At 58.5% G+C, this 23,822-nt stretch overlaps 2 protein-coding genes across 3 annotated transcripts; one reads left to right on the top strand and one right to left on the bottom strand.

The window, feature by feature from the left end:
* Nucleotides 1–2,989: 2,989 nt before the first annotated feature.
* Nucleotides 2,990–17,413, top strand: LOC123329050 (sodium/potassium-transporting ATPase subunit beta-1-interacting protein 3-like). 2 transcript variants are annotated; one of them, XM_044927449.2, is made up of 5 exons: nt 2,990–3,257; nt 9,208–9,379; nt 10,352–10,431; nt 15,856–15,916; nt 17,186–17,413. In XM_044927449.2, exons 1-5 carry the CDS (start codon nt 3,240–3,242, stop codon nt 17,197–17,199), a joined length of 345 nt encoding a protein of 114 aa, XP_044783384.2. In that variant the 5' UTR covers nt 2,990–3,239; the 3' UTR covers nt 17,200–17,413. The 2 variants fall into 2 exon arrangements, with proteins under 2 accessions (XP_044783384.2, XP_044783383.2); XM_044927448.2 differs by lacking the exon at nt 17,186–17,413 and having other exon boundaries at nt 15,856–16,219.
* A 714-nt stretch (nt 17,414–18,127) lies between these two features.
* BIRC7 (baculoviral IAP repeat containing 7) lies at nt 18,128–22,211 on the bottom strand. Its single transcript, XM_044927381.2, has 9 exons — nt 21,857–22,211; nt 21,013–21,112; nt 20,693–20,774; nt 20,541–20,607; nt 20,415–20,453; nt 19,608–19,811; nt 19,266–19,343; nt 18,909–19,131; nt 18,128–18,282 (listed from the first exon to the last, which is right to left on the bottom strand). Exons 1-8 carry the CDS (start codon nt 22,209–22,211, stop codon nt 18,914–18,916), a joined length of 1,143 nt encoding a protein of 380 aa, XP_044783316.1. The 3' UTR covers nt 18,128–18,282; nt 18,909–18,913.
* Between the last annotated feature and the right edge of the window lie 1,611 nt (nt 22,212–23,822).

The raw sequence follows: 23,822 nt of genomic DNA, 5'->3' as shown, positions 1-23,822 counted from the left end.
CAACCCACTCCAGTATTCTTGCCTGGAGAATCCCCATAGACGGAGGAGCCTGCCAGGCTACAGACTTGCAGAGTCTGATAAGACCGAGTGCCTAAGCACAGTATGAACATTTTTACTGAGGTATAATTTACATTCAGTGATTTACACTCAATAGGTTTTGAGAAATGCATACCCCAGTGTAACCTCCACCATAGAACATTTCCATTACAGGCAACTACTGTTCTTATTTTTATCCCCATTTCTTAGTTTGCCTGTCCTAGAACTTTACATAAACAGAATCATTCAATAAGTACTCTTTCAAATGGTTTCTTTCACTTACTATTTCAGCTCTCCATTCCTTTTATTGCTGAATACTATTCCATTCAATGAACATATCTCACTTATCCATTCACATATTGAACAATGGAGTCATTTCTGAGTCTTGACTATTGTGGATAAAGCTACCCTGAAATTCACACACAAGCCTTTCGGTGGGTGTATCTTAACATTTTGTTTGCACAATTACCTAGACGTAAAGTTGTTGGGTGATGGGGGAACTGTGTATTGAATTTCATAAGAAATTGTGAATCAGTCTTCCAAAATGGGGGCACCATCTCATGCCCCAGCAGCAGTGTGAGGGCGCCAGTGTTTGCAGGTACTCTGAATTATATCTCATTTGTAATTCCCTCCACTGCTGGTTGAAAGTTGCCCTGGAGGTTTACCTTGGCTTCCTGGCCAGTCTAGCCTGCCCTGTGCCCAGCTTAGCATGAGCACATCTTGCAGTCAGGGGAAGCCCTCAGGAAGGAGCCAGCATGTCTCACAGGGAGAAGCCGCTGGCATGCACAGAAACAAGAGGGCTGAGGTGATGTGGACAGAGCACCCATAGAGTCTACATAGGGGCACTGTGAGGCAGTGTAGATTTCAGCACAAGACCCTGGGCTTCAGAGAGCAAGAGCCCTGTGCTGGATTCCTTACATGAGCTTCCTGGAGGAGGAGGTGTGAAGGATGTTGAAAGGTAGGAGAGGAGAAGGGAAAGTGGTCCTGGAAAGGGCACAGCCGAAGAATTGATGCTTTCGAATTGAGTGTTGGAGAAGACTCTCGAGAGTCCCTTGGGCAGCCAGGAGATCAAACCAGTCAATTCTAAGGGAATCAGCCCTGAATATTCATTGGAAGGACTGATGCTGAAGTTCCAATCCTTTGGCCACCTGACGTGAAGACCCAACTGAGTGGAAAAGATCCCAATGCTGGGAAAGATTGAGGGCAGGAGGAGAAGCGGGCAACAAAGGATGAGATGGTTGGATGGCATCACTGACTCAATGGACATGAGTTTGAGCAAACTCTAAGAGACAGTGAAAGACAGGGAAGTCTGGCATGCTGCAGTCCATGGGGTCGCAAGAGTTGGACCCAACTGAGCAACTGAACAACAGCAACAAGAGTAAACACCGAGCAGAGGCTAGATGTTTAGTTTTCTGACCATAAAGCTAAAAGTCAATCCCCACTCCACCATTGGGGAGCCTAGGGCCACGGTCTTCCCCAGAGCCAAAAGCAGAGGGAGGGCCCTCCAGGGACAGGGAAGCCTGCCACCTTGCAGCAGCTGTCGCGCCCTTGCCTCTCTCTGCCGTCTCAAATCTGGCACAATGACCAAGTGACAGAGGAGAAATCTGGGTATGACATGGTGAATGGTGCAGAACATGGAACTGCAAATTGAAGGTGTTTTATTGCCCCATCTAAAACACATAGGTAATTTGTTTTTCTTTCGGAACCACCAGCATTCCATTAACTTCCAGTCAGAGTAACATGATCATCTTAGTGGTTTCCTCCCCAGGGCTCCTGAAGTTCTCGATGTGAGTAAATTGAAGGGAACACAAGAGCAGCAAAATGAAAACCGCAGAGTAAATGGCTCCGCGAGGCAAGGGCCAGCCCAAGCCACACAGTCCACCTGCAAAGTCACCACAGGCCCCCTCGGGTGTGGGCCTGTGGATGTATTTTGCAATGCCCACGTGGTGTCGACTCTCACTGTGTGAGTGCTGGGTCAGCTCTGGTGGATTCGACCAGATTGTTCACAGAGCCGTTGTACCAAATGCCCTGATGCCGGTGCACCCGTTTCTTAGGTACAACACCTCCCGGCTGAGTGTCATCGGTAGCTCATCTTTGCCACACTGTGAACATATGTGTTGTCACTGCTGCTTTGATTTCCAGTTTCATAATGGTGGTGGAGCTGGGCACATGCTCACTGGCCAGTGGACACCTGCCTGGTTTCTGCGCTTTGTCTGTCTATCCTCCATTGACCACCTTCCACAGCCAGTGCCTCCCTGAAGTGGCTCCATCCTTCATCTGAGAGACAGGCATAGGGCTGGCTCAGACTGGGGCTGTCACACTCCTGGCCTCTGGCCTCTGGCCTGCTGCATGGATGGACTTGGCCCCACATGAAGAAAGGCCTGGTCGACCTGGCCTATCTGACCCCTGCCACTGGCTCTGAAGATGCACAGGGAAGAACTGTGCCCTTGGATAAAGGAGGTGGAAGGAAGTCGGAATGTGGCCATGCTGATTCTCAAGACCATGCATCACTGCAGAGCACAGCTGTCTCTGAACCTGAGTTGTCTTCATCCTAAAACACCCAGGAACTTGCAGTTGTGCCAGAGGACACCTGGTTACTCAGGCTAAGGAGTCATAGCCAAGAATGTGTTAAGACAGGGACAGCTTCTCAGATTGCAGACCTGAAGGCTTAGATCCCAGGGCTATGACAGGAAGACCCATATACCCCCTGCCTTAGCCCCTCCCATGCCTATCTTAGTCAAAAATCTCTCCAAATTCTAGTTAGATACAGAAAACCCAACCCCATATGGCTTAAACAACAAAAGGATGCTATTGGCTCATGTGGTGAAAAGCCCAGTGGTAATCTGGCTTTTGGATAAGGTTTAATCCAGCAGCTCAACAGCATCACTAAGAACCAGGTTTCTCTCTGTATGTTTGCTCTGCTGTCCCATTTTCATCTGAAGGTCCCCAATATGCAGCTCCTAATGCTGTAAGCTCTGTGGTTCACATCCCAGCCAAAAGCCCAAGATTCAGTCGCTTGGGTCACGTGTCCACTTCTGAACCAACAACAGGCCAAAGGGATGGAATGTGCTGACCAGTGGCATCTAAGACCCAAGCTTCAGCCCTGAAGTCCCAGAGGGAGGCAGGTTCCCAGGACTGCAAGGACTCAACAGAAGTCTGAGGGGTGGGGGAGCAAGCAGTCTACACCTGTCTCACAGCCCACCATGTTCCCTGGGGGTCAGGTGAGCTCTCCCTGTGGCCAAAGTTGAAGTGGGGATTTCGTGGCTCCCTTCTGTGTCCCCGGGGCCCAGCCTGAGCCCAGCCAGCTTGGCATGAATGCTGGAGATGCATGGGTGGGGCTCTTTCCATCTCCTCTTCTCTCTGGGGCAGGGTAGGAGGGATGGGGTGGGGAACTGCTGCTGGAAGAAAGGAGGAAACCAGTGTAGGGTGAAGGGCAACTTGTCTGTCTGGAGAGGCAGGAACTCAGCCTGAGGGTGGGAGGGAAGAAGGGTTTCAGGTGGACCGAAGTGCCACCTGCTGAGCTGCTCCTCACCTAGTGTGTCCCTTCCCTCTCCCACCCATACGGCCACTCTGTTCCGGTCCTGCTCCTCCCTGGGGTCTAACCAGGGCCTTGTGCCCCCTCCCAGCATGAGGCACACTTGACCATGGCCTCACACTGACAGAGAACCCAGAGGCTCTCTATGACCAGGGGGGAAGGCCCAACCCAGCTGTGCCCACACCTCTGGCCCCCACCTTAACTGCCTCCATCTCTCTTGTTCAGTCCCACCTCCACACCTGTGACCTGGGGTTCCTCATGTAGTCCTCCATCCAGTTAGCACAGGAACCTGCCTGCAACCCAGGGTCTCCCTCCACCTCCAGCCTGATCCTGGCCTGGCCTGCAGGCCCCCCACGGTGCCTGGGAAGGTGAACTCCGATAGGCTGGCCACCCCCTCCTCTTCCTCCTGGGCCCTCAGCCCCAGGAGGGGGACCTCTGAGCACTTGACCTGGCCCAGGAAGCCTCAGTGATTGAGTGTGCCTGGGGTCCCATTAGGAAGGAGGCTGGTTGGTTGGGTCCCGTGAGGACCTGGGGGCAAGTGCAGGAGGTATGGGGTGGGGGCGGGATATCCTGGACACAATGGGGTGGGTTGGCAGCAGTGCCGGGTCTGCCCTGGAGCCACCGCAGGGCGCCTCCAACTCCAGGCCTCCTGAGAAGCCGCGCCATCGCCCCTTTAAGAAGGGGATTCCGCGCCCAGTCCCTAGCTGGCGAGAAACCCCCAGAGTCCGAGTTAGAGAAGGAGAGAGACTTGGCACAGCTGTTATTCGGAGAGACGGGGCTGGGCTGGGGTTCCCTGGCTGCCTGGCGGAGCTGGGCAGAGGACTGGTGGGGGCTTCGGGGCGGGACCTGGCCTGCGAAGGTCTCCAGTCTGCGGGGATTGGAGGGAGGGGTCGGGGGAGGGTCCATGGGCGGGGCTGAGGTGGGAATGTGAGGAGCTGCAGGGCGTGGGCGGCTGACAGAGGGTCAGTAGTCCGGCGCGCCGGGTGGTCTCTGGTGCAGACTTTCAGAGGCGGCGCCCAAAGGCAGGGCCGGTACCTTGGGCCGCTGCTCCGGCCGCTGCACTCTCATCTTTCTCTGTACTTTCCAGCTGGTGAGTGGTGACCCGTCCTCGGGCCCGGCAGTCCCAGAGCACAGGGGATCCGGACTCCGCCCCCGGCTCTCAGCTCTGCCCACTGGGTCCTCAGCAGTCTTTGCGGGCTCCTGGCTGGGCACAGCTCGGACCTACGCGCTTCTGCTGCCTTAGTTCTCCGCCGCCTGGGAGCGGGGAGTGGAGAGCCAGAGCCCTGTGCGCGACACCGAAGGCCTCTCCTTGAGACCCGGCGCGCAGTGTGTGTGCTCCGGGGCCGAGCTGGGGGCGCGGTGCGGGACGGCCGTGGGGTGCGGAGAGGGGTCCCAAGCTGCCTCACAGGTGCTGGGGGAGCTTCTGAAAGTTGCTGGAGCAGAACAAGCCTCCAGGTCGGAGCGCCCGGCCCAAGATCTCCGAGTCCTGAGCTGGGAAGAGGCGCCGCACAAGGAGTGTATGCAAGGGTGTGTGTGTGTGTGAAGCCAGCACTAGGCAATGAGTGACCTGCGGAGTCCCTGTTCTGAGATCTGACAGCCCCTGGGGGCCAGGGTTCAGGTGAGTTTGGGAGTGTGTATCTATCCGTGTGTTGGCCTGTCTGTGGAAAGTGTGTGTGAGCCCCACTCTGCCCACCCTTGGCACCCCCAAGCTGGAGGAGGGCACCCCTGCCCTTTATCCTGGCCTGAAGAGTCGGGGAGTGGAGAAGAGGGTTGGAGCCCCCTTGCAGGGCTGTGCTTCCCTGTCTTTTGTGTCTGGGATTAGCGGGGCCCTTTGAATTCCAAGCTTTGTCAGAGGACTTGGGCAGTCCTCCTTCCAAGTTTCTCCTCCTTCAGTTCTGCCTTTGGAGCTTCCAGGAGCTCCTGCTGCCCAGGAGGAGGGGCCTAAAGGAAGGTGGAGGCCACTGGGCTGGGGAGGAGATGAAGGTGGGCCTCTGGTCTTGGGAAATGCTGCTTTGTGGAGTCTTTGGGTGTGCTCTCTCGAGCTGGAGGGCTGCGGAGAAGGAAGGGATTTGCTTCAAAGAGGCTGTGGGTAGGAAGTCCTCCCCACCTTGCAGAGCTGGGAAGACCCATCACAGTTTGGAGATGGGGGTCCAGTCCTTTGCCTGGGGGCATGGCTGGCAGGAGGCAAAATACACAGGTCCGCCTGGGGGAAGGAAGGGATTCCTGGAGCTTCCTCCAGGGCAGGCTCTGTGCTGGGGCGGTTGGGGGAGAGGAAGTAGGTGGGCAATCTGCGGAGAACTCAGGCCTGCAGAAGTTATGAGGCCCAGGGACTGTTCCGCCAGCAGCAGGGAGCCACCTCAAGCCTTGGAGCAACCATGGCACAGATGGGCACCCCACAGGCCTCTGGAGATGTGGCTGCAGCTGGGTAGGGTGTGGGGGAAGGCTGTCTAGGCTTGAGGGCAACAGGGTTTCCCTGGACAGGGCTTCCTGCAGATTCTTTAGCCTCAGCCAGGAAGGTCCTAGTGCCAGGACAGAGCTGCGTCCCCACCTGGCCAGTGGCCACAGCTAAGAGCAGTGGATGCCTGCAGAAGGCCTTTTGTCCTGGCCATGCCCCTGTCCCTGCTCTGCTGGGTGGAGGGGGCAGCGGAGTAGGAAGAGGTTTGACATAGTCCACCACTCAGGTAACTGTGTGTGGTGGGAGGGGGAGCAGAGGGGGAAGCCGTGGACTGAGTCCTTGGCTTTCTTTTCTCTCTTTTTCTTTTCTCTTTTTGACAAGTGTGAGAGTTTTCTTGTTACCCAACTTCAGGACAAAGGCCTGAGCATCTCAGAACCTTCTCCCTGGAGAATAGTGTGATCTTTGCGGGCTCTGAGCCCACGGAGCACCCTGGGGCCTTTTCCCAGGCTGTGCTCCAGGCTTTGTGGGAGCCAGGGCCCTGGGAAGGTTTTGGGACAGGCGAGCAGGCTGCTGGGGCACCGCAGAATGCAGAACCTTCCAGTACCTTGGCTTGGAAACAAAGGACAGCCCCACCAGCCCCGCCTGTGCTGGCCACCCTTCCAGCTGTGGGGTCTCTCTTTGGTGAGCAGACCCTGGGGACTACCCCTCAGACTTAGAGAGCCCTCAGCAGGGCTGCACAGCCAGTCCAGCCTTGGGCCTGGGTCGGGAGTGGGATGGAGGGGGGATCTGGGGCATCCTCACTTTGCCTCCCACCTCCGTGCATGGTACCTGTTGGAGCTCAAGCAGGGCGGGTGTTCCGCCCATTGGTCAGGGCTTCTGGACACCAAGGGGAGGCCTGTGCCCAGATGGGGGCTCATTCTGTGTCTAGAACAGGTGCCGTTGGCCAGCTCTGCCCTGTGTGTGCTCATGTGTGCTTGTGCGTGCTTGTGTGTGTGTACTCATGTGTGCACATGTGTGCTCGTGTGTGCATGTGGGTGTGTGTTTCTTTTTCCTGCCCGAAGGAACTTCCCACCAGTGTAGGCTCTTCTTGCTTGGGCTCCCTCTTCTCCCTGCTCCTTTTTCACCACCTCTGATATTTGCCCCCTCATGGCAGTCCTTCCACCCACCCTTCCCTGCCCTCATCTGTGGCGAATAGTCCATGTGGCCATCCCCCTTGGAGGCTGCCAGCTTGGGGTTCAAGTCCACCCGCTCACAGCTGTCCAGTCAGGCTGGGTCAGGGAGGCAGGACCTCTTCCCTTAAATCCTCATCTCTCTTTTCCCCAAATCTGTGTAACTGGGTAGCTTCTATGTGTGGGCCTCCTCTGGTAGTGGGGGCCATACTGGGGGCAGCTGAGCCCTGATGGTACCAATGAGGCTCATTTAGGGCCTGGCAGCAGCCTAGCTCCAGGCAGCAACTGCAGACAGATGGACAGACAGACCTCTTGCTGCCCAGGTCAGCTCTGTGCATATGCTGAGAGAACTGGGTGGTGAGACATGACCATGGCTCTAAGAGTTGAGAGATGCAGGGTCTCAGGATGCACCAGTGAAGTGAGGGTGGGGCTGGATGGCAGGACCGGACTGCCCCAACTACATGAGGGGCTAAGACTTTGTCTTAAGGGCATGAGTGTTCTTGCAGCTGGGTGCCCCAAAGGCCTGGGGGCTGCTGTGCCCACCTTGCAGAGAACAGGCTTCCCTGGACAGCACCCAGCAGACTGAGGAGAAGGCTTAACATCTGCTCAATCAGACCCTGAAACGTACCCTGAAACTGGCCCAGTTCACTGCCAAGGTCTCCACTCTGTGCCATGGTTCATGGCCCTACTGCCTACTTCCTCCTGCTGGGGAAGAACATTCTGGAGCCTCTCCCTGGAAGTCCTGCCCAGCCACTCTGCTGGGGGACTCCATCCCCCCGGAAATTGCCTGATGTGATTCCCTGCTTGTGGCCTGCTTCCACCTCCCCGCTCCCCACTCCAGCTGTTTCCTAGGGCAGAACCCAGCTTCCCAGAGGACACACTTGGAATACCCCCTCTCTGAGACCCCTTGGAAATAGCTGTCACCTCTCCAGCCAGTGCTCAGGATGCACCCATAGCAGCTGTGTCCTGGGGGCTGGCTGGGGTTCCATGAGGGCTCCAGGACACAGGCTGAGAGCAGCAGAGAAGAGCGGGGGTGTTGGGAGAGGGCCAAGCATCCTGGCTGCAGTAGGAGCTTCTGTGACCAGCAGGCCTGGTGACCACAGAGCCAATCCACACAGGCCTACCTGACTGGGCTCCATCCATTAGTGCTGGGGCCATGTGTGAGGGAGATCGCCCCTTGCCACCCTCTCCCCCTCACTTCCCTCTGTCCCAGCTCTGCTGCTCTTACCTCAACCCATCCAGGTCCAGTCCATCCCAGCTGTGAGAGGACTGACTTCTCCCTCTAACACCTGAGGCTGCTGGGAAGGGCTCCTCTCCCTCCTCCACCCTTCAGAGGCGGCCCCGTGCCAGGGCTCCAGCCGGCAGCCCCCGCCCCACTCACTCTGGGTGGGGATGGCAAACTCGTCTCCGCAGCTCTCCTGGTGGCAGTGAGTGCTGGGTGCACAGTGGGCACATAGGGAAATTGAGGGGTGCAGTGCATTCAGTCATACTTTCTCCTGGCAAAGAACTCAGCCTACAGACTAGATGAGTGAATGAAGGAATGAATGAGTGAGGAAATGCTTTCTGAAGTCATTTCCAGGCTTGGAGCTGGTCCGTCTCCCCTGCATATAAAAGGGCAGGTTTCTTAGGCGTCTCTGATTCCCTGGTGTTGGTCCTCCATCGGCCGAGCCTGCAAGGCTGGCATCCACAATGCTGGGGTGTGGGAACACCCTGGAAGGGGAGGGCACCCCCAAGCTGTGAGAGAACCCTGCAGACATGGAGGGTGCTGATCTGGGGAGCGCAGTGTCCCACTTGAACTTGACCTTTCTGCCCCGTGTTCACTGTTTGGCCTGACAGCCTCCTGAGTTAGAGCAGCCCCTGTGTTCTCATTATGCAGGTGAGGAAACTGAGGCCTGGGACTTGCTCAAGCAGGAACACCCCAGTGGTGATGCTTCTGGGTGCATTTGACTCATCGGGAGATTTTTGTTGAGGAGCCGAGACCACACTGGGCGCTGGATGATGGTGATCAGGCAGGAGGGGGTTCCGGGGCCCCCAGGGGTTTGCTGCCCCTCATGCAACCGCCCTGCTCCTAGGTCACTACCCAGGAGCTGCAGGTGTTCAACCTCCTGGGCTACCAGTGGGCCCTGATCTTGGCCACCTTCGCCTGCATTGTCGTGGTTATCCTGGGGCTCTTCAGCACCATCCAGTACCGGCCTTGCTACATTGTGGTGGTGAGTCGGCTCTGGTCCAGCCCTTCTCCTGCAGGTAGGTGGCCTGGGATGACCAGCATGGGGGACTTCAGTGACAGTATTGTCCTAGAAGCCACTAGAAAACCTTGAAAGGCCAGGATTTCAGCTGCACAGACCTGCAGGCTCAAACCTTCCAGAAGCCTGGACTTCTGAGTTCTGACATGGAAATTGTAGCTTCAGGAAAGCTTCTGGGAAACCGAGCTGCAGGGCACCAGGGTGGGATTGAAACCCAGAATGTTCCAGCACCACTTCCCCTGCCCTGCCACCATCCTGTACCCACCTCCCCCCACCTCCCTGTTGTGGAAGAAGCTCAAAGGATGTGCAGGAGATTTTGCTGCAAGCAGAGCAGCATTTTCCTTCAGTGTAGATCAGAATTGTTGGTCTGGGCCAGGATGTGCAGCAAACACTGCTCTAAAGGCCCAGGTGCGAGCTCCCAGGCTTTGTTACCACAGTCCTTGTGGCAGGTACTCAGCTTGGTGCCGTGGCACAGACCAGCCTGAGCAGTACAGCAGAGAGGGCCAGGGCTGAGTCTCAGTAAAACTGGGTGCCAACTGGCAGCCCTCCTCCTGCAGGCAGCTCTTTGTGGTGATCTTTGGGGTGAATTTTGGGGGTGCTCTGGAGTTCAAGCCACACATACTCTCGCTGATTATTGGTCTACGTGGCATGGGCCACAGGCACCCCTGGGCCAGGACACTGAGCTCAGAAACTGTGCTCTGTGCTGGCTTCCCCAACCAGCTCTTCCCATCTCCTGGGTGCACCCCCTACCCACAGGGGAGCAGGAGCCCTGTCACCCCATCAGCACAGTGTGGGACCTACCCCTGGTAGGCTGGAGGAGGCCGCCTCCAAATGGAGCACCCTGGTCTTCAGACTCGGGGAGCAGAGCCCCCCGCCCTGAAGAGGCTTTGTTCTCCAAGGGCATGGTGCAAAATCAAGCTCCCGCCCCGAAGAGCTGGGCTCACCCCACCCCTGTCCTCCCCTGTCTCAGTAGTAGGCAGTGTGGGCAGCCACCTGGATGGCCTGGAATGTCTTGATTATCTGCATCTACTTGGACGTGGGGACCTCTCAAAGGTGAGTGAAGTTGTAGGAAACTCGTGTAAATGGAGGGGTCTTGGCCGGCCCCAGGGGCACTGGGCATGTTCGTTTGTTTATCGCCTGTTTCTCCCATAGAGGCAGCAGCTGGGTCTGTTTATGGTTGTGTCCCCTGCACCCTGAGCAGTCCTGTCTCACAGCAGCGACACAGTAAATGTTTGGAGAAAGACCAGTGATCTGATGGATGGGTGAGGGGTTGTGGGTATTGGTGCGCAGCTGGGAGGAGGTGCACCAAGGAAGGCTTTCTGGAGGAGGGGGCCTGGGATCCTGGGCAGCACCTGGAAGGAGAGTCAAGGCTGGGGAGCAGGAGCAGAGAGACTAGCCTTTGCAGAGGGATGCAAGTGGGAACACCACCCGGGTGGTCAGACAAACAGGATGCTGTCCTCCTGCCCACCCTCTGGACTGCTCCTTCAAGTGCTCATAAAGCCCCTGATCCCTCTATGGGTTGGGGGGCAACTCATCTAAGCTGCGTTCTGCTGGGAGTATCCATGTGAGCGAATCCTGCCTATGCAGCTCATTGGAGCACGTCACATGAAGTGCTGTGTTTCATCCTTGCCTGAAGCTCAGAGAGGAGTCTAAGAGCCAAGAATGGGGTGGGCAGCATGGCAGGCAGTGGGGTAGATGGCCCCTGCTTCGTGGGACCACACCTGGACAGCAGTGGGGGGACAGATGTTAGTTCCAACATACCTGAAATGGCAGCATTGGCCAGTGATGTGGAGGGGCCCAGGGCACAGCAAGAGGGTGTCCTGGGCAGCGAGGTCTTCCTCCAGAGGATATGAGCTGGAGTCCATGGCAAGCACAGTAAAGCCTTCCCTACAGGGAAAGGCTGGGAGGGCCTTGGTGCCCCTGTTCCCAAAAGCAAACCCCTTGATCTGCTCAGGGATCCCATCTGGACTGCTGTGGGGGGCGGGGGGCAGGCTGGTAGTATCCCTGGCACTCACCTGGTTGGTCCCACCTCCTTGCCTCAGGAGGTGAGTGACTTCCTGACCTCAACCTCTCCTGGCAGCAGTCCTGGTAGTGTGAGCATGGCCTGGGCTGTGTGCACAAGGAACCAGCAGCTGGCCTGGGTCCTCTGGACAGACAGCCATCTTGGAGTATGGCCACATGGAGGCCTTGCACAGCACCCTGCAGACCCTGCTGGTGGTGAGCATGGGGGAGGGAAGGCGGGGGGAGGGGTGCACCATGGCCTCTGCCAGGGCAGGAAGCCGCTCCTCACCCCATCCCTGCTGAGAGGTTAAGGAACCACACCACCACCCCCTCCTCTGTGGCCTGGGCTACCTGCTCTGTGAAGTGGTCTCAGAACCAACTCTGACCCCAGGGTCAGCGTGAGGATGACCCAAGGAGACAGAACCTGAAGCTTCTGAGCATGCTGTGGGGCCAGGTGGGCATGTGGGACCCTCCACGAGGGGCTTTGAGACCAAGGCTCCTGCAGCCCTCTCCCTGCCCCGTAGGCAGCATGGCAGGCGAGGAGCCTGAGAGCATCCCAATGGCCTCCTCCAAGTCAGAGACTCTGTTTCCATGCCTGATGGTTGGTCCTGGAGCCAGGGGTAGCAGAGGAGCCCTAGCCTGGCCTGCACACTGGCTGCTTTCTCCTCCTGCAGTGTTGAGAGTAGAAGTGTAGATTCTCCAAATAAAAATACATAATGCCCAGTTAAAGTTGAATTTTAGATAAACAGCATGTTTTAGTGTAAGTGTGTTCCATGCTATGTTTGGGACATACTTATACTAAAAAAAGTTTTACTGTGTATCTGAAAATCAAAGGTAATTGAGCATGGGGTATTTTGTCTGCACCCCCAGGGAAGCGATTTGATGGGAAGGGCCAGGAGCAGACTGGGCCAGTACCAGGCAAACTGGGCTGACTCCAGGACTCGAGGCAGGACAGGTGTGGCCACCAGAGGTCACTAGTCAGACCTGGTGGCTCCTGACTCCCTGGTGCACACAGTGGGTCAACAACAGAGGGTCTGGGTGGACGCTGGGTTTACAACATGGATGCTCTGCACCAGCAGCTGACATTGGAAACTTAATTCCAAGTCTAGGGCCTCCTTCCCTGGCAGAGAAAACAGGACAGTTTGGGTGCCTCATGAGCGTCTGGGGCTCCCTCTCCTTCTGCTCTCCCAGGACCTGGAGGGAATCAACCTTTGGGACACCTGGGTGCTGCCCCAAGGACACAGAGTTGCCCCTCTGTCAGGGGCTGGGACCTTCTCCCCCCCACCACCATCCCTCACTGAGGCAAAAAGAGAGCCCTGGTGACCCCAAAACTGTGGGAACCCGAGTTCACCCCTTGAAAAGGGAGAGAACCACTTGACAAGGATACACTTGGATAAGGATATAGTTTTCAGACCTTCTGAAGTCACATGCGTAAACTGTGAACAGGAAGCAGGAGGGAAGCTGGAAGAGAAGGAAGGAAGATTCTCCCGGGCGTTTCTGACTGCACATGACAGCAGAGACGGAGCCTCCTCACTTTTATCCTTCGTCCCTGGGGATGGGGTTTCCTTTTTAACATTCTTTTTAAAATAATTTTATTTATTTTGTTTTTGGCCGTGCTGCATCTTCGTTGCAGTGCACAGGCTTCTCATCACCGTGGCTTCTTTGTTGCAGAGCACAGACTCTAGGGTGCATGGGCTTCAGTAGTTGTGGTTCCCCGGCTCTAGAGCACAGGCTCAATAGTTATGGTGAACAGGTTTACTTGCTCCGTGGCATGTGGGATCCTCCCAGACCAGGAATCAAGCTCATGTCTCCTGCATTGGCAGGCGAATTCTTTACCACTGAGTCACCAGGGAAGCCTCCTTTTTAAAATTTAACTCTATATTGAAGTATAGCCTGGAGAATCCCACGGACAGAGGAGCCTGGTGGGTTACAGCTCATAGTGTCGCAAAGGGTCAGACATGGCTGAAATGAGTTAGCGTGCACACACATAGCTGATGTACAATGTTGCATTGGTTTACGGCGTACAGCAAAATGGTTCAGCTATACACATAGGCATGTCCTTTCTTTTCCAGATTATTTTCCTGAGTAGGTTGTTACACAATGTTGAGTAGTTCCCTGTGCTGTGTAGTAGGTCTTCAGTGAAAAATACCTCTCAATACCACTTAGTGCTCTGCTGTTTGCTCTTGAGGACCCAGGAGACACAGACCCTTGACTGCACAGTCGGGGCTGGGGAGCGAGGATGGCAGATCCAAGAGCCCCATGGAGGAGCTGGGCAGGATCCCAAGGTGGGACAGGAGGGGCATTGGGAGGGCAGAGGTGTGGCAGACAAGGTGGCCTCCCCCTGCGCCCCGCCTGCCTGCCAAGGAGGAGCAGGGCTGTAGTGACGAGGTTTTCAGCACCTTGGCCAGCTCTCTGGTGAGGCTGTTGGGAATGGCAGCTAGGTTTGCCTTTCCATGGCAAGCAGATAGACACAGCAGAAGCCCCTGGCCTGCTGTCTGGGAGGATGGGCTTCTGAGCCCTTCGAGCTCCAGCTCCTCCTTCAAGGCACATGGGGCATCGAGGAAAGCTGTTGGGCTATACTGCATGAAGAGAATAAGACACAAAGGTTAAGCAACCCCCTGAGGTCTCACCACTGATGATGAAAGGCAGCCTCTCCTTCCTGTGGCCTTTGCTCCTGAAGCTGTACTGCTGGCCGCCTTCATGTCCCCCCCACCCCCCACTGTGGTTGCCCCACAAACAGACTCCACCACCCTCTCTGAAACCTCCTTTCTGCTTGTTCCCCTGATCAGTCAAGGTCCCAGCAAGACAGAGATGATACATTCAGCTGAGATTAATTTCTGGGGGCTGGTGAAGGGGGTGTTCCAAGGGCAGGTACCATGTCAGGGACCCCATGGGATAGCCTCCTCCCCTGGGGCTCATGGCTGACCTGCCGCAGCCCTGGCCTAAAGGGATGGAGAGGAGTTGTGCAGATGAAGAAGGGGCTGGGGGATACAAGCCATGCTTCTCCCCTCTCCCTCCCTCCAGTTTCCTGCTGGACCCCCCAGGGGCCACCCCAAGCTAGAGGGCGGGGGTGGACATTGTCCATAGCATGCAGGATGGGGAATGTGGAGGGAGCCTCTGTGGGAAGATTGGGGCACCTCAGAACCTCACTCTGTGCTGTGTCTTCTGGGTCGAGACCACTGCTTGCTGTGGGGGTGACCAAAGATGATGGTGATGCCCCAGAAACGTAGGGCTGACCTCCAGGGCAGGGAGCAGCCTGGGCCACCTCTCAGATCCCTAGCTTCTGTAGAAGAAGCTTCTCCTGGTATCCTGCGAGCGCACGGGGCTGTGGACCTTCCACAGGACCCTGTAGCCTCAAGATGCATTTTGTTGCCTGCTCTTCAGGTGGCGCTAATGGTAAAGAAGAACCTTCCTGCCAGTGTGGGAGACATAAGATATGTGGGTTCAATCCCTGGGTTGGGAAGATCCCCTGGAGGAGGGCATGACAACCCACTCCAGTGTTCTTGCCTGGAGAATCCCATGGACAGAGGAACCTGGAGGGCTACAGTCTACGGGGTCGCAAAGAGTTGGACACGACTGAAGTGACTTAGCACGCACACATGCCAGGCTGCCCTGTGTATCATCTGTCAGCCCTGGCTGAGGGTCAGAGCTGGGCCCCCTCATTCTCATCAGAAAGGATGCAGTAAACGCCAGGCGTGGGGGAACTCCTCCCCTCCCCACCCCATGCTTACCATTGCCCAGGCTCGGGTGCCACTGGCCTTGTCCCATCTTAGCTGGAGCCCTGTCTCCTGTGGTGGCCCTGGTGCCTGGGGGTCTGTGGGGGTTGAACGCAGGTCTGCCCTCTTTGCCCTGAAGTCTGAGCATCCTTTGAGGAACCCAGCTGATGAACTTGTGTCCCGCCAAGCCTCACCACCTGCAGGGCAGCAGCCTGCCCTATCCACTCTGCCCAGAATTGCCTGCTGCACCAAGTCCTCAGTCTGTCTCCCCTGTGCTGTTGTGCAGACTGTGAACTTGGCTGACTGGAAGCTTCTCTACTGTGGCTTCCCAGGGGGAAGAAATCCAGTGGTTGTCTGCTTACAGTGAGAGGCCCCAGGGAGGATGGCCTGGCTGTAACAGGGAGTCAGCCCAGGGGACATCCTGGCTGTGGCCATGTGCCTCCCAGGTCATCTCTCTGCATCTTACTCCTCATTCAAGCAGGGGCTTGATCACTTTCCTGACTCACTCATCCACTGACCGCCCTCGCCCCTCTCAGCCCTCACCCACAGGGATGCATGTGCCAGCTCCACTAGGGAATGGACACCATCTGGAACTCCAGAGCTGAGGAGCCCAGCATATCACCCTGCTTGTTCCGAGTTACAGACGAGGAGGCCAGTGGGCAGTGGCCACGTGGTTAGGATGCACTCAGGTCCATGCCCCACGAAGATGTGAATGCATCTCCCAGGGCTTCAGTCTGAGGGACCTCCCCATGTCTTTCAGCTCATGGGCTTCATCTGTGCCTGCCATGTGGTCAGTGTGATCACCAAGGAGGAGGACAGCTGTAAGTGTGTGACCACTAGCCTCCTGCAGAATCCCATTATTGACCTGCCGGCCCCGCCAGGCAGTGGAGGAGGAGAAGAGAGGCTGCAGGCTGGCCACAGAGGCCTGAGAGCTGGCCTCTTAAAAGAGTCCCCGAGCCCTGGAGGTTCTGGCCTACTCAGAGATGGGGAGGTCCGGGGCTGTGGGCACCAGGGGTCAGCACACCCCAAGTCCCCCTCGTCTGAGGGTTTCTGTGCTGCAGGGCTGGCCCTGAAATCCCTACAGCTGTTGCAGGCAGAAGGCTGAGCCCTGACCAGCAGAGGAAAAGCCCTCTCACTCCCCCTTGCAGTGGGCAGCTGGCCCCACTTCAGGTCCTAGTGCTGGGGGGACACATTTGAGGAGTGCAGGCACATCCCCCATCTGAGAATGCTCTCGACTTTCCTCGGATTTGCAGCATGAACACTCAGGTGTTCTCGCCGACCTGACCACCCCAGGCTCTGACGGGTTCTCACAAGGATGAGAGGGGCTGGGTGTACCCAGGGGGCCCAGGGCTCCAATGGGCAGAAACTTCTCTGGATCTGAAGCACAATTCAGAGCCTCTGTCCCTCCCTCCTCTGAAACAGCCTTTTGCCACAGGCCTTGTCCCACATGGAATCCTGAAAGTGGGGTCAGAAGAGGCGGTTGATAGTCCTCCTGGTAAAGCTGTACTTCCTCTATTCCCACCAGGCCCATGGAGAAAAGCTTCCCCTTCAGGGCCACACGTGCAACCATCCCCTAGGGACCCTGACCCTCTTGGCAGCCCCCAACCCTTCTACCCTGTAAGTAAGCCCCCATGTCAGCCAAGGGCCATCAGAGGTAGCAGGCGTTCAGTTCCCATCATGGGGTAGAGACCCAGTTCAGGCCCTCAGGCCAGGGCAGGGTGTGTGGGAGTCGATGACCCAGGGCACACAGCCTGGGAGAGCTGGCTGGGCTGGACAGGCTTCTGGGGTTTCCCTCCAGCCGTGGAGCTGGGGTGGCCAGGAGAACCCAGGGTGAGCCTCTCACCTTACTCCCAGCCCCGTGGCTCAAACCTGAATGAGGTGTCTGTAGCCAAAGTCAGCTCTGCAGGGACAAGGTCCCCAGCTGCCTGCACAAGGAGCCCTGACCAGTCCAGGGCGGGCCTGGCTGAAGTCCAGCCCCTCCCCCACCCCACCCAAGGCCAGGACACCCTCCCCTTCTTGGGTTTTGTCCACATGGCAGCATGTTTCTTCCTCATCTCTGACCTTGCCCACCCCTCACCTCACTCCCACAGGCCCACACAAGTGAAGAGCAGCCACCCCGCCCCTGTGACCTCCAGCCTGTGACCTGTCATGGATGACAGGAGACTCCCGGCTGCGGACCCTCCCACCCCCACGGCCCTGCAGGTGCCCTAGGGTCTAGAAACTGTACATGAACCAGGGCAGCAAGGCCAGTGCCAGGCCGGGGATGGCTGCAACCTCTGAAGAGTTTGTTGCTTCCTTTTTCTAAAGAAAAAAAAAAAAGACAAGAGAGAAAACCTCATTGCTGGCCTCAGTAGCACTGAGTCGCACTCCATCCACGGCATGCGTGGGGTGGCTGTTCAAGGAACCCCCTCCCTCAGGTGCCCTCCCCAGGGCAGCCAGACCCCCAAAGGCTGCACACACCCATGCTGGGGGGAGGGGCTGGCCAAGGAGACAGCAAGACAGGGCAAGTGTGACCCCAGCACGAGGGTCAGTGTGAGTACACGGTGACCCCACCGAGCTCTGTGGGAGTTAGGGTTAGGGCCACAGGTGCTGTGGCTGGTGGGACCCCCAAGGTGGGGGCTGGGCTTGCCCAGGAGCCCACAGGGCAGGGGCTTCCTGGTGACAAGTGGAGGACACTGTCCAAGCCCCCAGGGTGCAATCGTCCTAGTACGTCCCAAGGTGCCCACCAGTGGAGGAGAGAGGAACCTGCCTCCAGATCACCGGACCTGCTGGACTAGGTGGACAATTGCAATTTCAGTTTCAGAAACAGCCCAGGCCAGTCCATTCTAAAAGTCCTAAAACATTGAAAAGATAGCACGAGAAACAGGGAGGGGAAAGGGGAGGGTAAGGGGAGGGAGGAATGGCCTGGAATGGACCTGACCGGCTATGCTGCCCTGCTGGTGAGGCAATGCGAGAGGGGGCAGGGTGGAGGGGAGGGGGCTGGGTGAAGGGGAGGGCTCTGGTGGTTCTGGAACAGAGGCTGCTGGGCACTGTCCAGGGAAAACCCATGCTTTATTTTGACTCTTCTGAAGCATCCATGCTTGGGTAAAACAGCCCCCACCTCCCCATGCCAAGCCGCCTGCAGCTCCATGTTCCACACAGGACTGGTCAGTGGTGGACCCCAGCTCAGGGCCTCAGCTCACAGCTCCTGGTGGGGAGAAGGGCCAAGTCCACAGCTCAAGGTGCTTCTCCATGCAGCTGGGGTCTCTCAGCCCCCAAGGAGTTCCCTTCCCTGCCACTTCTCCCCCACCGGAAGATTCTTGGAGAGATCTTGGGGCTCAGTGGCCTTTGGGAACCCTGGAGGGTCACGGCTCCTGCCCCCCATGAACATCGGAGGGTCATGGACCCCTCCCCCACCCGCTGTGCATTTCTATCAGGCCTCAGCTCCCAGCTTGAGATCCTCATCGGGTTCTTGTGCTCAGGAAGACCCCAGCCCTTCCTCCTGACAAGGGCATCCTGCTTTTCTCCACGTGCCTCCAAGGCAGTCCTCCCCTTGGCCTGGCTGCCACCCTGCATGTCCAGCTGGACAGGAGGCTTTATCCCCTTGACCATTAGGAAAACCAAGGCAGAGAGGAGCCCAAGCAGAGTGGTCATGGCTCCCCCAGGGTGGTGTGTTGAGAAGGACTCAAAGCAAGTCTCTGAGCATCAGGGGAAGGGATGGGGTTGACCTGCGATGTCTGCCGGGGCCAGGGAGGAGGGAAAAAGGTGCTGCCTCCTGCCACCCCCATCCCCACAGGCGATTGCAAGTCAGGACCACAGGAGCTGCACGCTCACCTGGCCTAGGACAGGAAGGTGCGCACACAGCTGCGGATGGGGGCCCTGCAGATGGGGCACTGCTGCAGGCTGGGCGCGCACTCGGCACAGGCCAGGTGGCCGCAGGGCACGAAGACGACGCCCACTGTGCGGTCCAGGCACACCCTGCATGTCCGCTCCTCCCGAAGGCGCCGCAGCTGCTCCTCTGCGTCCTGCACTCCTCCCGGTTCTCCCCTGGGGGGACCTGTGACACCGTGCCCACACCTTGACCTCTGCCCTCTGTACTGGCTGAGGGGCAAGGCAGGCCAAACAGGGAGTGCCCACCCCCACCTTGGAATGCAGGATGGGCAGCACCGCCCAACCCCAGATGGCTCTCACCCTCAGCTGACTCCAGGGCACTCTCCACCTGAGCCTCTATTCTGGGTGTGAGCAGCTCAGGCCCTGGGGGGACAGGAGCTGTGGGCAGTTAGAACAGATGTGAGGTTCCTGGGGGACCTGAGGCCCGGCCCCCAGCCGGGCCCACAGGCAGGGTCTAGCCCCAGCTCCCCACCCGCAGCGCACCAGTGTCCCAGAGTCCACTTTCCACCAGGACTCTGCCCGCCCAGCCCCTTGTGCGGTGGTGATGGACACTGTGTGCCCGGCACCATGGGGGCAGCAGGCATCTGTGCCCAGAGTAAACAAGGAAGGAGAGGTAGGCCGTGCCCAGAGACAGGAACATACCTCTGGCCCCCACCACCCGGCCACCGTCCTCTTCCTGGAGCAGGTCGGCTACCAGCTGCGACGTGGACATGCCAGTTGGCGCCACCTGGTGGTACTTGCGCTGCAGCAGCCCTTGCACTTGGCCCGGCCTGAAGCCCATGCGAAGCACGGCCTGGACTGCTGGGCACTGGCTCCATGCCGGCCACTCCTGGCTGCCCCCCACATCTGCAAGGCAGAACGAGGGGTGCTGGGCCAAGGGCAGGCAGGGGCTGTGGCCTCAGGGTCCCAGAAGAGGCAGCAGCCGACCACTGTGGCCCATCAGCAGGGCCACGTCGTCAATACAAGGGGCCCTGGTGCCATCACGGCCACTGCTCTGTGTCCAGAGCTATGTTCCCAGGGACTTTGTCAGAGGTGTCACGCACGGGGAAGACATAAACCTGATCACCGAAGCTGACTAAGAGCCGGGTACTGCTCCCAGGGTGGCACACAGACTCTTGTTTGATCCCAAGTGAGGTTGGCACCAGGCCCACTTCACAGCTCAGGCCACTGAGGCTTAGGTAGCACAGTATGGACCCAAGCCTGGAGGCCCTCAGACCCTGGGCACCGACAGAGCAGAGGGCCGGACTCTGTGTGATGGGGGCAGCGGTCAGTCAGCTCTAAGGCATGGTTGGCTGATGGCAGCCTTTCCCGCTATGCCCCTCTGCCAGTCTTAGGACTGGCCATGCCCACGGCAGCCAGTTCAGGGGTAGTAGGGTCTTCCCCAGAGCCCTGGATACACGCGCAGTGCCTGTGTGAAGCCCCCCGGTGAAGCAAGCCCAAGCAGCACACCCGCAGGCCCGGCCAAGCAACCTTCATTCTCCTGCTGTCCTGCAGGGAGTGCACCCAGTGGAGCCGACCATGGTGTGGGCCAGAGGTGCCCAAGGGAGCCAGAATAAGCCGCGCATCCCCGCTCACCTGAGGGGGTGGCAGGACCCACATCTTCTGGTTCCTCCGACCTGTCCTGGAAGGAGTCAGAGAACCTCTGTGCCACGAGCAGGAGGAGGAGCAGGGGTGGGGCAGGCCCCTCACCACCACCCCCTGAAGCCCTAAGGGCAGGAAGGACTCACCCAGGAGCCCGGTGGGCAGCAACAGGACTCCTGAACCCTGCAGACAAAGTCCCTTCCTTTTGTCCGGAGCAGGAATTCACACCTGAGGTAAGTGGGTTCAGAGGCCCCATGACAGCCTAGAGGCTTGGGCTATCAGAGGACCCCACACTGTCCAGGTTGAGCCCAGGGACCCCCGCTTCCCCCCGGGTGGTGGGCTTGCTGGGAAGCTGTTTTGGAGACAGAGTCTTGAACATCAAGGGAGAAATAGAAGTGCTGTCCCCAGAGAGTCCCCCCATCATGGTTCCCTGAGACACCCTGGGACTGGGGAGGGGAGGCAGTACCTGGGGAACCACCTGGCATGCTCGGTCCAGGGGTCGTCGCCTCGCTCCCAGCTCTGCAGGCCCCCGTAGCAGAAGAAGCACCTCACCTTGTCCTGCTGGCCTGGGGTGGGGCCGAGACACTGATCTTGACCACACTGGGACCCTTGTATGGCCAGGAGTTTCCCCCCTGGGCCGGGGTCAGGGCTCCCAGGTGCCTTTCCTTCTAGGGCAGGGCTCTCGGGGGTTATTTGTGAGCCTTGGGGGCTCCCACTGACCTTGGCCATCACTTTGCCTGGCATTCTCCTTGGAATTCACATGCACTCCGTTTCTCAAAGGTGGGATGGGGGGGTACCATGCTTGGGGCACTTGCCAGGATGCAGGTGAATGTTGGGGAAGGTGAAGTGGGGGGAGCCCTGGTGCCCTCACCCTGCACCTCTGCCCCAGGTGCCCCCTCTTAGGATGGATTCCCAGTGATGGAAAGAAGGGGGGCTGTGTGCTTCCAGACTTGGTTTTAGTGGCTCACAACTCCCTAAACGGGAACAGGGACCTCATCTCTCTACCCCTGTGGCCGTCACCCCTGCCTCACCCCCTACAATCAACAGATTTGGAGCAGAGACCTCAGATCGGGGGCTGCTACAGGCATCCCACACCACCAGCTCTCTGAGGGCTCTCCCTGGGCCCCGGGGCCAGCAGATACCCCCACACCTCCCGTTCCTCCTCTTGGCACCTCAGACACCAACACTGTCCCCCCAGCACAGGTCTAGCTGCTCCATGCTGTTCTGGTGTCTCCCCAGGTCTGAAGCACAAGAGAGACTGCAGGGCAGGGAGCAGGTGTAGAAGGGCTTTAGGGCCCCCCGGGACTCACCCGTGTGGAAGAAGCCGGCAGCGGCCAGCAGCTCCGGCGGCACCACGGCACTCAGCGGCCAGTCGTAGAAGGAGGCCAGCCGCAGCTCCTCTGAGCCCATCCCAGGGAAGGCGGGCCTCGGGGCCAGGGCAGCACCATCTTCCTCCTCCTCCTCTGCCAGGGGGCGCAGCTGGCCCAGGATCTGCCCATCCATGTGGTCCCGGCCTCCCCAGGACAGGGCGCTGTCAGTGCCCTGGCCCTGGGGGTTGCACAGAGAGTGGGGTCCATGTTGCCCCCGAGTGGGACGGCCGCCAGCTGCCCAGTGGCTTGGCTCTGGGCCATAGCACCAGCACTTGGTCCTGTCCTCAAGCCCCATAACGAAGACAGCAGCCCCGACGAGTTCTGACGAGTGATGGCCCTGGGCGGTCAGTTCGGGAATGTGCTCAGCCAGCCTGCCCCAGTCTCCTGACCCCTGTGTCTTGCTGGGGGACAGCAGTGGCCTTTACTGCAACAGTAGGGCAGTCACAGTCCTGCCCACCGATACCCTGGGTGGGGGAGCAGCCAGGGGCCGCTGGGGCCCGCCACTTTCTGGAAGGGGCCAGCGTGGCAGCCCGTGTCACATGCTCGCTGCAGCGAGACTGTGTCACGGGGCCCCTGGCGGGGGCCTCAGCAGCAAGGCCACCACAGTGGGGGCAGTGTTTCTCACTATCCTCTGCAGCGCAGGGTAGGGTCTCTTGGCACAAAGGGAGGGACTAGAGCAGAGGGACCCCTCCCAAGGCAGCAGAGGGCTGGTTCTGGCTCTGGGACCTTAGTGGGGGAGGGGCAGGGGTGGGTTATGCTCCCTGTTATGCTCGGGTTATGCTCCTGGTTCCTGGGCTGGGAGCCAGGGGGCCTCTGATAGCAGAAGGTTCCAGATGACAGTCAGTGCTGCCTGGGGAGGGGAGGGCAGCGCCCACTACAGGGACATGGGGCAGGCACGGACCCAGGGGCGCCTAGTGAAGGGCTGGACCTGGGTTCTGGAGTGAATTACCTGGATGTTCTCAGAACCCTGGAGCCCAAAGGGGCCCAGGCCATCCCTGTGCCTGGTCCAGCTGGGCAGGAGGCCCTCAGCAGGCCATGCAGTGGCTCCTGCCCTCAAGCCTTGAAGGTTCTGTCTCCTCCCTCAGCCTTAGCCTCCAAGGGATCCGGAGGGCGAGCCACACACAGTAAGGTCAGTCTTCCCATTTGAACTGTATCCCCGAGGCACTGTGGCCCAGCCACCAGGGTCCACAAGTCCAGCTCCCTGTACCTCCAGTCATCAGGGGTGACCAGACCACCCCTCTCTGAGCCTGGCCCCCCTGCCTGCCCTCTCCCTGCTAGGTGTGTGCCCAGCTAGCCCAGGGAGCCCCAGCTCCTGGTCTGGGGGCCCCGGGTGGCTCCAGGCTCAAGTAAAAGCCATTGGCCACATGGGGGTCCCCCTTCTCTGGATGGGCTGCCCTCAATCCTGGTCAGAGCCCAGGCTCAAGGGCCCCAGTGTCCCCAAACCCACCAGTGAGGGAAGATGGGGAGGACTGTAACCCCAGTGGGCAGAGCAGGGTCCCAAGGACAGAAAGGCTTCAGGGTGGAAGGGACAAAGAGGAAGACCAGATAGAGTGTTGGCCCTGCCCCCCACAGCCCCCTCCCCGGAGCACAAACCTCCTCCCTGCTCCCTGCTGCTGCTACTGCTGCTGCTAAGTCGCTTCAGTCGTGTCCGACTCTGTGCGACCCCATAGACAGCAGCCCACCAGGCTCCCCCATCCCTGGGATTCTCCAGGCAAGAACACTGGAGTGGGTTGCCATTTCCTTCTCCAATGCATGAAAGTGAAAAGTGAAAGTGAAGTCGCTCAGTCGTGTCCGACTCTTCGCGACCCCATGGACTGCAGCCTATCAGGCTCCTCTGTCCATGGGATTTTCCAGGCAAGAGTGCTGGAGTGAGCTGCCATTGCCTTCTCCGTCCCTGCTCCCTAGA

Source organism: Bubalus bubalis, chromosome 14 (genome assembly GCF_019923935.1).
Source record: "Bubalus bubalis isolate 160015118507 breed Murrah chromosome 14, NDDB_SH_1, whole genome shotgun sequence".
NCBI lineage: Eukaryota > Metazoa > Chordata > Mammalia > Artiodactyla > Bovidae > Bubalus > Bubalus bubalis.
The sequence above is the reverse complement of the archived record's forward strand: the minus strand, read 5'-3'. Positions and strand labels throughout refer to the sequence as shown.

Bases quoted from the DNA above. Each gene is read 5' to 3' on its own strand.
- LOC123329050 (XM_044927448.2), top strand. The intron at 9,380-10,351 runs GTAGGTGGCCTG...CTGTCTCAGTAG, and splicing joins GTCCAGCCCTTCTCCTGCAG to TAGGCAGTGTGGGCAGCCAC. The intron at 10,432-15,855 runs GTGAGTGAAGTT...CATGTCTTTCAG, and splicing joins GACGTGGGGACCTCTCAAAG to CTCATGGGCTTCATCTGTGC.
- BIRC7 (XM_044927381.2), bottom strand. From the start codon at position 22,211: ATGGGGCTTGAGGACAGGACCAAGTGCTGGTGCTATGGCCCAGAGCCA. The intron at 20,454-20,540 runs GTGAGCGGGGAT...CACTCCCTGCAG, and splicing joins GGGTCCTGCCACCCCCTCAG to GACAGCAGGAGAATGAAGGT. The intron at 19,344-19,607 runs GTATGTTCCTGT...AACTGCCCACAG, and splicing joins CCGGGTGGTGGGGGCCAGAG to CTCCTGTCCCCCCAGGGCCT.